Genomic DNA, 12,829 nt, shown 5'->3' on the forward strand with positions numbered 1-12,829 from the left:
TTTTTCCGCTGATATAGTGGGCTGTGTCTTATCTGGTTATCTCGAAAAACGCTCTCGAATATTAGAACGACGAGCTGGCGCAATTCTTAGGAAAACGTTCCCTTCACAGAGATTGAATAGCTTCTATCAGATAGTTCCTTATCTGCTTACAAGACACAATCCTTGTCACGGTTGTTTGTCCGATGTAAATCGAATCAACGTGCAGCTACGGTTGCATGTCGTCTACAAATTGCGCTAATCCTGAATGGAATAGGTGAAATTTGCTGTGTCGCAGGCGAATCCACGTGGATTCGAAGCATTTACTCGAAAATGGCTACTCAGTTTGTCTTGGAAACATTGAAATTACATTGCAATTCAGTAACCTGGAACTGTAAACTGGCACGAAATATTTCTTTGTCGACGTATTTATTATTTCTTCTTACAAACATGTTTTCAAAGTTCTTTTCTTCGCTGAATGCCTTTTTCCCTTGCTTTTCCACTTCTTTATTGTTCGTTTCTCCTCGCGTTTTAGAGTGGTTCCTATAATTTTCCCCGTGTGAAAGCTGCACTGAAACGCGGGCGTGTCTTTGGCTGTTACATCGCTGATTTACCAAACACTTCGCTTCATTGCTAACATTATACAAGAGGGCGGGTTCGTTCGAGCCGTGTTTGGTGCATTGTCGATGCCACTTTCCTGTTAATCGATCAAAGCGGCTAATTAAGCGCACAGATTAATCGCCGTATTAAAGCGGCGTTCCGCGAACGCTCTTTTGATTCGAGTAATCACCGTTAACCAAGATTGAACGAAATTTGCCAGCGTCCCGTGCTCGTTTCCGATCGTTTTAATTAAAACGTCTTAACCCAGAAAATGAAGCGGTGCTCGATGTCATCAGACATTCCATTTCGCGCGACGCCCACTTCATCGGTATTCAAAGAAAGCCTTCTTTTAATCATCCGCAGCATTCCTGGAAAAATTTGTGCGTCGAGTGGCGGCTCGTTACGCGAACCTCCTTACCGTCCCACTAATCGTCTATCGAACTGTTAACTATCCGCTGCCTTAGCCATAATTGCTGGTCCAGGTGGCTGGTCGATTTCAATACTAGTTAATTAAGCAGCGCGTTCATTACGAGACTCGATCAAGTTAGAACGGTACGAGTGCAGTACACGCCGGTAACCGGGTCAATTTTTTAGCGAATTTCGCGATTCTTTTTACCTATTCGCCGATGATAACAGCGGTGGCGACGATCGAAGCCACGATTACCAGCACTTCGCCACTGTTCTACCTCGTTGACGAGTATCAAGCGGAGCAATTAATGTCGTCGTCGCCGCTAATGAAGTTTCCCTTCAGCGGCGAAGTATTTGGAAAGGAATTAACGGCGTGCCATGGGCTGAGAAGACTTTCAACGATGCAGTGTGCGCCAATTTACCTGGCGATCTGACTAAGTGCCTGAGAGAATGGTCCCGATCGAATTTTGCCTGGTAAAAACGAGGATTGAACCGATATCAATACGGAAAGTATCGATACCTGTTAAGAAAGGGGGAAACAATGTTTCGAAAGGTCGGTAGCAATGCAATTTCCGGCGAATCTGGAGATCCACCGGACGAACAATTACGCGTGTCTCCTCGTCTCGTTTTATTTCGTTAACCGGGTGGAAAGTGGATAGTTCGAGGCAGCCGTAATTGAATTATCTGCACGGTAGATTGCTGAATCTAACGCCCTGTTCTTTTCTAGCGTCCACTTATCTTGGTTCACGATTTCCTGCTTCCCAGTTGCAGTTCCCATATAAATAGATACAAATTCGTCTCGAGGAAGAATTGTAATTTAGTAGAATGGTCAATGTGTCTTTTCGTGGTCTCGAAACAGACGTAATTCTGTTCAAACCTATCTGGGCTCGAGTTAGAGAATACATTTTTTATTAATTAATAATAATTAAACGAAATAAGCAGAGTTCACCTTACTTTCGTTAATCGGATTCTCTTCCCCCACCCATTAATGAAAAACAAAGGTAAGATAAACAATAAAAAGGCAAACGAAGCAGTTCATTTACAAAAAAAGGTGATCGCAGAGGTAACCGGGCTTCTTTTATAAGTAGACATCGAAGATACCTTTTTTTGTGCGGTTCGTTGAAAAGGGGTAAAAACCACGGGAGCTCTTTGGTTCGGCAATTCTGAATGGAATCTCGGATCAAGCTCGCCGAAATTGGTTATGGTCGCTTTGTTCAACCGGTGGCAGCGATGAAATGTAATTTAAATCGGCGAACGATTCGACGATTCGTCGTCGTCGAGGACAAAAGTGTCAAGTCCGATTGGGCAACGCGTGACGAGTTAACGAGAATTCGATTTTGCCACCGTGCTCTTAAAGGGAGGGGATAAATGGGGGGCAGAGAAAAAAGTAGAAAGAAGCTTTATCGAGGAAACTCGTGTTCCTTTTATTATTAAATTCACGTAACTTTCTCTCTCGGTCTCCTTTAAACTAGAAAGTCGTGCCGGCAGGGGTTGGTCACATAGTTCCTCGTTCTGGGTCAGCTATCGATGTCAGTAGCGTCGGTGGAATTCGATAAATCGACCCCCTCTTTCCTCTCATTTCCACGAATCATTTTGATTTTTATTCTTTCTTTACTTAATTCCCCTCTGGCCAGGAATCGAATTTGTACGTTGCCGAAGAAAATATTTGCAGTCGAAAATTACGATAATACGAGAGGGGGCCGTTTCTTTTCGAGCGAAGAACACGAAATTTATGGTCCTCGCGATACGTGAGCTCGATCTCGCCGTAAGATTAAAGCTGATACGACGCTCCTGTGAGATCCATTCGCTCCCCTTGTAAAAATGCTGCAATTTGGCGAGTTGTCTGTTCTGAGGTTTATCATCGTCACGTGTACGTGACGTTGAATCGACTGCTTTTGTCTCTCGAAGCAGTGTGAAACTGCGTTAGTGTCTGAACAAAATTAACCGTATCCTCCTGTCCACTCTTTTAAGTCGAATCGAATTGAATCGGGAATACAATCGAACAGGATTTTTATTAATATTCGTTTAAACAATAATTTATCACTAATCTTCTAATAACATCTTTTTCGCTATACTCGCATTATTTACGAGACAACCAAATACGAAATCCATTGATGTCCCGTTAGGCTTTGCAGTATTTTCAGTTATTCGATGTAATATCGTCAGCAACGTATCCCAAGTAGAGTAACTTGAATGTCAAGTCAAGATGTGCGATCGATTCATCGACACGATTACCGTGAACAACGTGAAGACACGTTCGTGGTTGGCTTCCGAATCGTGTGACCGATAAACTTCGTTCGTTCATGCGGGACGTGTTTCAAAGTTTACAGCCGCTAAACTACTTCATGATCATTACCGAGTCAGCGGATATTTTTCTCGTCCCTGTTGCACCAACTTTATCCATTTTTTCTCTGCTAAAAGTTCGCCGATGTTGAGTTTTTATTGTCTCAACTCGGTGATGCGCCACGAGGGAAGAGCAAAATTACCGAGTTAGCAAACTAGCAAACTGGTTAACAAAATCAGGTTTTATAGGAAGGATGCGATAGTAATACAATTTTTGTTTACGAGAAAACATAATTCCGGGCTTCTCTATCCCTTCATTGTTGTTTCTGTACCGCGGTGCATCGTTAAGAGCATCGTGCCACCTGTGGCTACCCTTAGGACGGGGCGTTTTAGCATGGCCTATAGGGAATCAGTGTGTTTCCTTCCTTTATTCTCGCGATTCGGCGAGTTTTTCTTTCGTTCAGAAATTAGGATTTTGAAATTGTCCGCAGACGAGACAGAGCAGCGGGACGGTTGGGAACGACGAGGAGCAAGAAGGGACGAGTAGCTGTTCTCCGAGGACGTCGACGGCCACGACGATAACGATGACGATGACGGGAACGCCGACAACGACGACATCCGCCATGACAGCAACGTCAATGGCGCTGCCATTCGTGCCCGTAGAGTCAGAAGCATCGGTATCGTCCACGATGGAGCAGCAACCACATTACCGTTGGGCGTTCCAACGGGATCGGGCTGAAGCGACCACTTCTGCGATCGCTGCCACCTGCTCCAAGTTCTTCCCGGCTTCGTCGTCCACGGAAACCAACAGATTGTCGACGAACGTACTCTTTTCTCTGCCTGCAACCCCGAAGAGATCAACCCCTGTTTCGTCCACCAAGGCGCCTACCATATCCAAATCACAAATGAAAGGTGAGTCGATTTTATAAAATTCTATTCTTATTTTAAAAAATCCTAGTTTTCTCAGAATACAATGCTCTTAACAAAGAAAAAATACTTTTGGAGCAGGGTATACCGAAGCTAAAAGAAAATTGGGTTAAAGCGAGAAGTAGAAAGTGGCTCGCGTTCGGATTACTTTGCAAGCATCGGTAAAAGTAACCGTGTCTCGTACCGGCATCCCATGAATTATTTCAAAGTAACTTCTCGCCCGAATGAATGGTTACAAGCGAACGAAGAATCTCTTCCCTGTCCGTGTCCCAAGTGCAAAAGCACGACATTACCGGCTAAAGTTTCCGTTCGTATTTAACGTGACGTAGCTTAACAACGTTCGTTCGCAAGTTTGTTTTCCCGCTTGGTTTCGAGCGACACTGACAGTCGCACGAATGTATCGGACATTCTTCGTAAAATTGCTTTTCAAAGCGTTTACGCGAGCGCGAAACAAATACGGACAAATCATTCAGAAGTAAATCAATATATTGTTTCAATTAATCGCATCGAAGGTTCGCGTTTGTTTAATAATTTATTGCTGTATTAACCTTTTGACAACTTATTGATTTCGCAGCGTAGGTTAAATGGAATTCAACAAATTCCATAAACTGTGACCGTCAAAGTGTGAAATCAAAATTTCGATAGAATTCATGATTTATAAATAATTCTCGATAAAATTCTATTTTTCTGCAAGTTACAATGACATCATACGTATTATAAAATGTCGAGAGGGGGAATTTAATATCGGAGATTAAATTATTGTTTATGATTCATGGTCAGCCTGTTGTTATTGCCTATGCAATAGGTACAATATATCATTATTACTATCGGTTATTGTTAGCGGTTGAATCAATAGAATTTAATCAAGAGACCGTGGGTTACTGTATTTGTTCCAGTACCCTGTATAATGTTGACACGTGGGCCACGACAAGGATCGCCGATGTTTAGTCAAGTAATTATAATGTATTACAAATTTATAAAAGAAAAAATTCAAAGAAAGTTTATTAATGCATAGTACAATGCGTCGCATTGTATATCGATATTTCTACTGGTGCCGACAGCGTATTAACATGTTATTTGGCACAGTGAATACGGCCGTGTGTAGTCGGCCACGTTATAATTGCAATAATTATTCGGAATACGTTCGTTTCGTATTTCAATTTAATCTCTACACTTGTTACCTTGTGTAATTAATATCATACTAATACTATATTATATTAAATTACGTTAAATTGAAGAATGAAACGATCGTATTTTGAATAATTGCAATTATAGCGTGTCTTGCCACACACGGACATATTCACTGTGCCAATCGAAGTGTTAATGATCCATATCATCGTCTGCCGTACTAAATATAGTTATCTGTACTGTGTTAATGAACGTGTTAAGAGGTAAAAATAATAGAAATGATTATCATCGGCAACGTGCGTTAACAGGAAAACCGTTCAACAAGTTTAAGTTCTAATTAACGCGAGAATTCACGTTTCGTTTTTTTGACACAAACGTCAGATTGAAACGAAAGTACAATTTCTCGTGTCGCTTTTTTTCTAAATTAAACTACCGTCATGTTTCCAGGTCGTTTGTTTTTGACAGCTGATGTTTCAACTGAACCGTTTTAGTCCGTGTAAAGGAAAAGTAAAAAAGGGAAAAATAAAGAAAAAGGTGAAGCGATCAGTCCTTCGAGGAACATACTTGCTTTTACAACTGTAAAAACGTTCTCTCATGGAGCTGGGTCGAATCGCATGTCGCAAACGGAATTCGAATCAAAGAAAAATCTGATCTAGTACTAAATCTAGTTGGAAACGCTAAATGTTGGAATACGATGGCTTTCCCTGCAAAGGAATATACCAGTGCGCGACTTAAGTTTCGTTCGTTAAAAAAACTTCGTCCCACTCGGAATTTTCGCTTTCGAAATACTCGGAATTCAGCTTGAAACGAGATTGGGGTTAATTTCCACGGAGTATCGTTGATTAATGACGTTTCCGTGAAAACTAGCCGAGAAAACTTTCAGTTGAAAAAATCGCTTCGATAACTTTTCCCGACACAGAAGCGATGTCGGGGTCCATGCAACTTACAATCTCGTACAGAAACGCGAATATTCCCGTTAACACACTTAGCTAATAGTTTAATCCTCTATTTAACCTCCCCTCGAATGGCTTTTGAAACACAATCCCGTAAAAACGATCGTATAACTTGCATCCTAATTCAGGGAACCACCTTCATCCCGGTATCTTCATCTAACGTCTTTTTGCGCTCGCTGGAGGAAAAATCGAAGGAAAAAAACAGAGGAGGGTAAAAGAAAAAAGAAAATTGCGAAATCGCAAACTCGTAACCGGGTTAAGCAGAATCTATTTGTCGACGCTTTCTTCCTGCGATCTTTTTTCTACGTCGTTACCCATTAGCGCGAAATCGTGGCTCTCCTTCCCTCCATATTTCTCACAGTCTTCGATGCTGGCCGAGCACAATAGCACGCGGATACGCCGTGGTGCAGAATGTGCTTATAGGAAAAGCATAGCCGCCGGTACGTAGAAAATCAATGGGACGTGAAACGAGGCTATTAAACGGTCGAGTCAAGCACCGACGATCCAAGTCCGACCGTGCTTGTCTCTCCTGATCGCTACGGGCATCAAACATCACGGAATGTTATCGACCTGCACGTTTAATCAGCTCCAGCGATCCTCTCTTACGAAGAAGGTAGTAGATGGTGCTTTTACGATTCTTTCCAACAGCGTTCAGGTGAAAACGGCATTCACCGTCGCTTTCGGAAACTCTGATTTCGCTGCTCGTAATTAACTGTCGAACGCATTAAGACCCGAAGGAAGCTTTGCCGATGGTCTGCTGGTTCTGAACGTTTTCACTTTGACACAGTTATTGATAATGATGATAATAGAAAATTCGTTGATTCTCGTTGTTACAGAGTTCAGAGAAGCTTTCAGGCTGTTCGATAAGGACGGAGACGGAAGTATCACTAAAGAGGAACTTGGCAGAGTGATGCGTTCACTTGGACAGTTCGCCAGAGCCGAAGAGTTGCGCACAATGCTTCAGGAGATCGACATCGACGGTGAGTTTGTTAAAGACAAGTTCGCTAACTAACTGCTTTTAATTAACTATAATTAAGTGTGGATGAGAGGGAATCATGGCGATGCGAATAAAATTTTCAATCCTCCGCTTTACAAAATGAAGATTAGATAACCTACAGCACTTTTACCTTCTCCATTACGCTTAGTCAACAACGTTTATACGAGTATTGTACCGCGTAATACTTGCAATCTTCGTGAAATCCTATTATCATTGTTCCAACCGCGCAATGCAGAGAACACGTTCACTCGAAATGCACGTACCCTCAAGTATTTTCCCTTACATTAAATGTGCATCGTTACATTGCGTTCAAAGGAAAAAGGTTGTACGTATCGTAGAATACTTCAAAGGAAAGCTTCATTACGAGTAAGTTTATCTTCATTTTAAAATGACCATTATACACACAAAGCGAGACTATTTCTGCGTTTGCATTGTTCTAACAGAAAACGCATAACGCCGGTGAAAACAAATCGCCTCGCGCACGGAACGCTGTGAAAATTCCACGAAAATCACCGTGGCGTCAATCGAAAATTTTCCATTAATATTCAACGGTGCCATTAAAACGTAGCGAACGAGGCGATCGGCCACGGACGGCTCGTTAAAATTCGTAACAGCGTTTCGACCGCGCCTGGCTAAATTCATTAGCGCGTTCGAATAAAGTGCGGGATGTTTCAGAACGTAAATCGTTTCGTTCGTCAAATTTACGAGCTGACTCCTTGAGAGGTGAGGTGGACCGACGAAACAAGGTGGCAACCGGGGGAGGTTTGTTGTTAGCGAAAGGATTCCCAGAAGTTTACCATTGGTCCGTGTAACCAGGTTGGCCCACTTACAACCTTTCTGCCCGACGGCATCGGCTTAATTGCGGGTAATTTTCGCGAAGTGTTCTGCCGCCTGACAATGGGAAGGACGTTCGTGAGCGGAGACTCTTTATTAAGCCAGAACCACTCTCTTCGCCTCCCTTCACGAACCCTTTCCCCTCGTTCGATCGCAACATCTCCCCTTTTTCGTTCGACTGTATCCTCGCGAGACCAGACTTCTTCGTTCGTTCATTCCTTCGTTCGTTCGTTCGTGTTTTGTCAGGCATGAGAAAATTGCCGGAGAAATCTTGGCCGACCGCAACCAGCCAGACGAAAATTTCCATTGTTAACGACCACCAATCCAACGGTATCGTGACCGAAATCTTCTTAACCTTTTTACCCTAACCGTTGGGAGAAGTTCAGAGATGCCTTGAAAGGATAAAACACGAGTTTTCGCTGAAAATTAAACCTCTATCATTAGTTTCAATTGACCCGTTAAGTGAAAGCAGAGGGGGATCAAGAAGAGGTACGAATTTCACAGCAGACAATAAAGTACCCTGCGAATATGGTGTATCTCCTTGCAAAGATACAGGAGATGCCGCGTATAACTATTACGACCTGTTGCTAATTCCTCGAGCGTTAAGCCATTTGTCAGGATGAGAAATCTGAATAACCCAACTCACGTTAGACCGTTCGGAGAAAGGAATTCGCAGGCTGTCGTCGTCAATTGCAACTCGTGTTTACCGCGCGTAAAATTTTTCCTCTCTATGTGCATCGAACGTCTCTCCCCAGGATACGTGGCTGGTATATATCGGCGAACTGGTTGCTCGTGAAAGGTTTCATCGCGACGACAGGATTTTTATTAATTCCACGATACAGCGGATCGCAGGGGATGAATTGTTAATTACCGCGTTTCCGCGTCCACGGATAAGTTCGTTATTTAATTAGCCGCGAAGCGATCGAAGAATTCGGTAACGACTAATTTCGACATTTAATTAATCGCGGAATGATCTTGTAATTTTGTTGCCTCGATATTTCATTTGACAATCATTGTTGCCGATGATAATACGATATCGTTCCTCATTAAAAATACCTATACGTAACGAAAAGAAATGAATGAAAAGGATGCTGTCGAATAGATGATATCGATGAAGGTTAATGTCATTGAAACGGTATCGACGAGATGCGCACAGTTGAAAAGTGTGTTGATCAATCGAAGGGGACTCGTTCACCTGGGTGTGGGACGGTTTCGGTTTTCGATACTAAAACCGGTATCGGTTGGACGAGTAATTAGAAACAGCCACGAGGAACGAGAGCGACGTACGCCTACGTAATCGGGACTCGTTTCGATGTGGATGCACCTCGATGAATACCACGTCCGTCTATCCGAGGCTGTCTGCGTGTGCATCAAATAAAAAGAACCGTGTTCGCGTACACACAACGTGGCAAGAACAAAAAGGGATGGTTAAAGAAGAAAAAAGAAACGTATTGCGGTACACTGATGGCAGGCGACATTCATAGAAAAGTTCCGATACGACAGCCACCGACATCGTCATTTGAATACGCTCTCTTGCGATAGGGAATTGCCGTGACTTGGTCGAGCCAACAAACAGTTCATTCGTACGGTGGCATGTAACACGCGTGTACTAAGTATAGGTCGCCGACTTCTCTATGTTGGATTTCAATCGAACGGAGTTACGTTGTGGTATTTAGCAACGGCGACGGAACTTCCGACCGGTCGATCGTCAACTACCGACCGAACGAGTTGACTCTGATAACTTGCGACCCAAGTACGCCTGACCGGGATCGTTATTCAACGATAGAGTTGTACAGAAACGAGCTAGTCGGAGAAATGAGGCGTGAATTGATTTTCAAGACCCGATAGAGCCATTTGATACACTGCTCTCTTTGTTTCTGATTTCTTGGATAAATAGCTAAGTGATCGTTACGAATTGGATGACATTCACTTGGAGACGTGTTGATTAATATTTACTTATTTTATTACAGAAAAGTATCGTGATATATCAAGCTTATTTAAAGCTTAAGATTTGCTGAAAATGTCTGTTCTAACATATTTTTCTTAATATTCTAAATATGAAAGCAATATCTGAGAAAAGAGATATGTACTTCTACATTTTTCCGATATACGATAGCATTCAAAAGATTGAGGACAAATTTTCTGCCATTCTATTATTTCGTACATGATTTGTTTCATGTTACATCAATTGTATAGAGGGTAATCGTTTGGAATAGACAGATTTACAAGAGGTATGTTGATTTATTATAACGGGAGGCTTGTTTCACATTCCACTTTCGGTTCAATTGGTCGATTTCTCTTATTCCTTCGTTAGTTGACCTTCCATTTCGAATCGTGTTACGTTGATTGCATCCACGATGAACTTTGACGCTGTTTCTACTTCCCCACGCGATGTTTATCGTATTATCACCCTAGAATCGAAAGTTGCCGGTGAATGAGCAGTTCGAGCGGAAGTTGGTGCGCGTTCAGGAAGAATCTCTCCTCATAAAATGATACACCCTACAGTCGGGTAATTGCAAGTTTGCTGGATTTCATTCTAGAAGGAAGCAGGTGGTAAGTGATACGTCAAAAGTTAGTTTGATGAGCCTCCAGGGGACGTCTGATTCGCTTAAATAAAATCCTGACGTTGGAAGCTGAAATTCGTGTTACACGCCTAGCTCGAGATAACCCGGAGCTTCTCAGTTGTTCCACGATGTTTCATTCTCGCGAAACAGTTTCGAAAATTTGAAAGCTGGAGCTCCAACAATACCGAATGTTTCCTGTATGAATTAAAAGCGAGAATTAAGGATGAAAACAGCGGCTGTTCATACACCAAAAAAATTTCTGAATTTCTGTTTAGCAAAAAAATCGCTCCTGTAAATAGATAGAAAAAAGGGCAGGTATGAAATAAACACAAACAATCGGAAATCCGTTCGAGTTTCCTGTTTCGATTCCATCGTATCATCCTCGCCACGTATTTAAACAACCTCTTTGGTGTTGTTGTTGTTTCTCGTTCGGATTTGTAGCTGCCAGGGAACGCATCGCCGTGAAAAACAGCTCGTTTGGCGCTCCTTTGATCCGTGAATTATTATCGGTGGCACTCGTTCACGATTTTTCGTTATTTTCGCGGTTGGAATTTAATATCGCTCGCGAGTCAAAGGGGTGAAAGCGACGTTTTATCGGAAGGTATCGCGAGAAATTGGCCGATGACGCGAACACACGATTACGCAGGGTTAAAGAGACGGAAGAACGGAAAAGAAAATGATGGCAAAAGAAATGGAAAAACGAGAAGGTTCGTACAAACGTAATGTAGGAGTTTTCGTTCGATCTCGGGGAACAGATTCACGTTTCAAAAGGAACCTACCAACGTAGATTTCTGTTTGTAAAACGAACGAATTAGCGGGAACCGTTGATAGTCCAATTGATGATTGAAAACACGGTGATCGGATAAACGATGAGCTTCTCCTTCGCAATTTCGTGTGCAAGCTTTCCGCTTCAAAGCTCGCACGGTACACATATTTCAAAGGGGTGCATTCCGCGCGCGACGTATTAGGTTCCGTGACTTCTCTCTCTCTTTGTCTGGCCTAATGCCACTTCCGGAGAATCCGAAACTGCTGTGTTCGCAGTATCGATACCGTGATTGTCATTCGTAAGAGGTTTCGTAAACGCAAAATGAAATTATGTAGTTGAACCATTCACTAATGACGTGCTATTTCTGTTGCACCGTGGTATGTTAGAAATGAGGAAATACGTAAGGACTTGAAAATTTCAAGTGTACAGGAAGAGATATTCAGATTATCTAAGCGATATAAAAATAAAACTACTGGCAATAACTCTTTACAGCAATATGTACTCTAGAAGATTAAACAGGAAACATCCGCAAGAGTTCATTAAAAATGAATATAAATAAAGATGCTGCTCCAATGGGAACAGCATCCATACCCTATCCGTACATAATAATATAACAACCTGCTAAACGTCCACCTGGGTAAATTGCAAGGACCATTTGGGGTTATAAAAAAAATTTTTGTTGCATATAAAATCGTATTGGATTAATCAAACAAATCCACAATCGTGGAAATCGCTCTTTGAATTTTCAAAATTGAAAATAAAACTAATTTCAGAAGTAAACGTTGCGTAAAACGTTGTTACAAAAAAACGTAGGCGTAGGTCTGAACGCGATTTCGTGGTTCTGGATACAGTTGTAAAGCTTTCTCCACAATCAAAGTTTTAAAACGAATTGAAGAAGAACGAAGGGTGTACAGTGGATTCTGTTTGTTCGCCGATTCCCTTGTTGCCATCCCCAGACTTTTTCCTCCGTTTTTCTTACGGCACTCGCGATGTCGTTCGACGAATCGAGGTTTATTTAACAACGATCAATTTATTTAACCTCGTTATGCTTACCCGCAGACGAGAACGCTCGGATCTGAATTCATCGTTTCTGCATCTGTGACGAGGTAATTCCTCGGTGTTACGCTCGATAAAACATTCCGCTAGATCGTTCATTTTATTCCTCCTTTTTTTATTTCACGATACCTTCGATCGGGCACAGTTTACGAATTAAAATAAATCTGGCGACGATACGCTCGTAACACGTTCGATACGCGATTTTCAAAGAAATAAACAAAATGTTCGAACAGACTAGATTTATTTCCAAGGATTCCAACTACAACAACTACAACATTTTCTAGTTGCGCAAGATTTATCGTAGGTTGAATAAAATTTATACAGGTATCCTAGGTAA

General features: G+C 42.1%; 1 protein-coding gene across 1 annotated transcript in view; it reads left to right on the top strand.

Annotated features, from left to right (window-relative positions):
* The window catches only part of LOC114875439, a 43,100-nt gene that overhangs the window by 11,802 nt on the left and 18,469 nt on the right, over positions 1 to 12,829 (top strand). Inside the window, exons 3-4 of the mRNA XM_029185708.2 lie at positions 3,759 to 4,179; positions 7,112 to 7,255. Of these exons, the coding sequence (XP_029041541.2) occupies positions 3,759 to 4,179; positions 7,112 to 7,255 (565 nt within the window). The remainder of the gene's footprint in view (positions 1 to 3,758; positions 4,180 to 7,111; positions 7,256 to 12,829) is intronic.

Source organism: Osmia bicornis, chromosome 1, assembly GCF_907164935.1.
Source record: "Osmia bicornis bicornis chromosome 1, iOsmBic2.1, whole genome shotgun sequence".
NCBI lineage: Eukaryota > Metazoa > Arthropoda > Insecta > Hymenoptera > Megachilidae > Osmia > Osmia bicornis.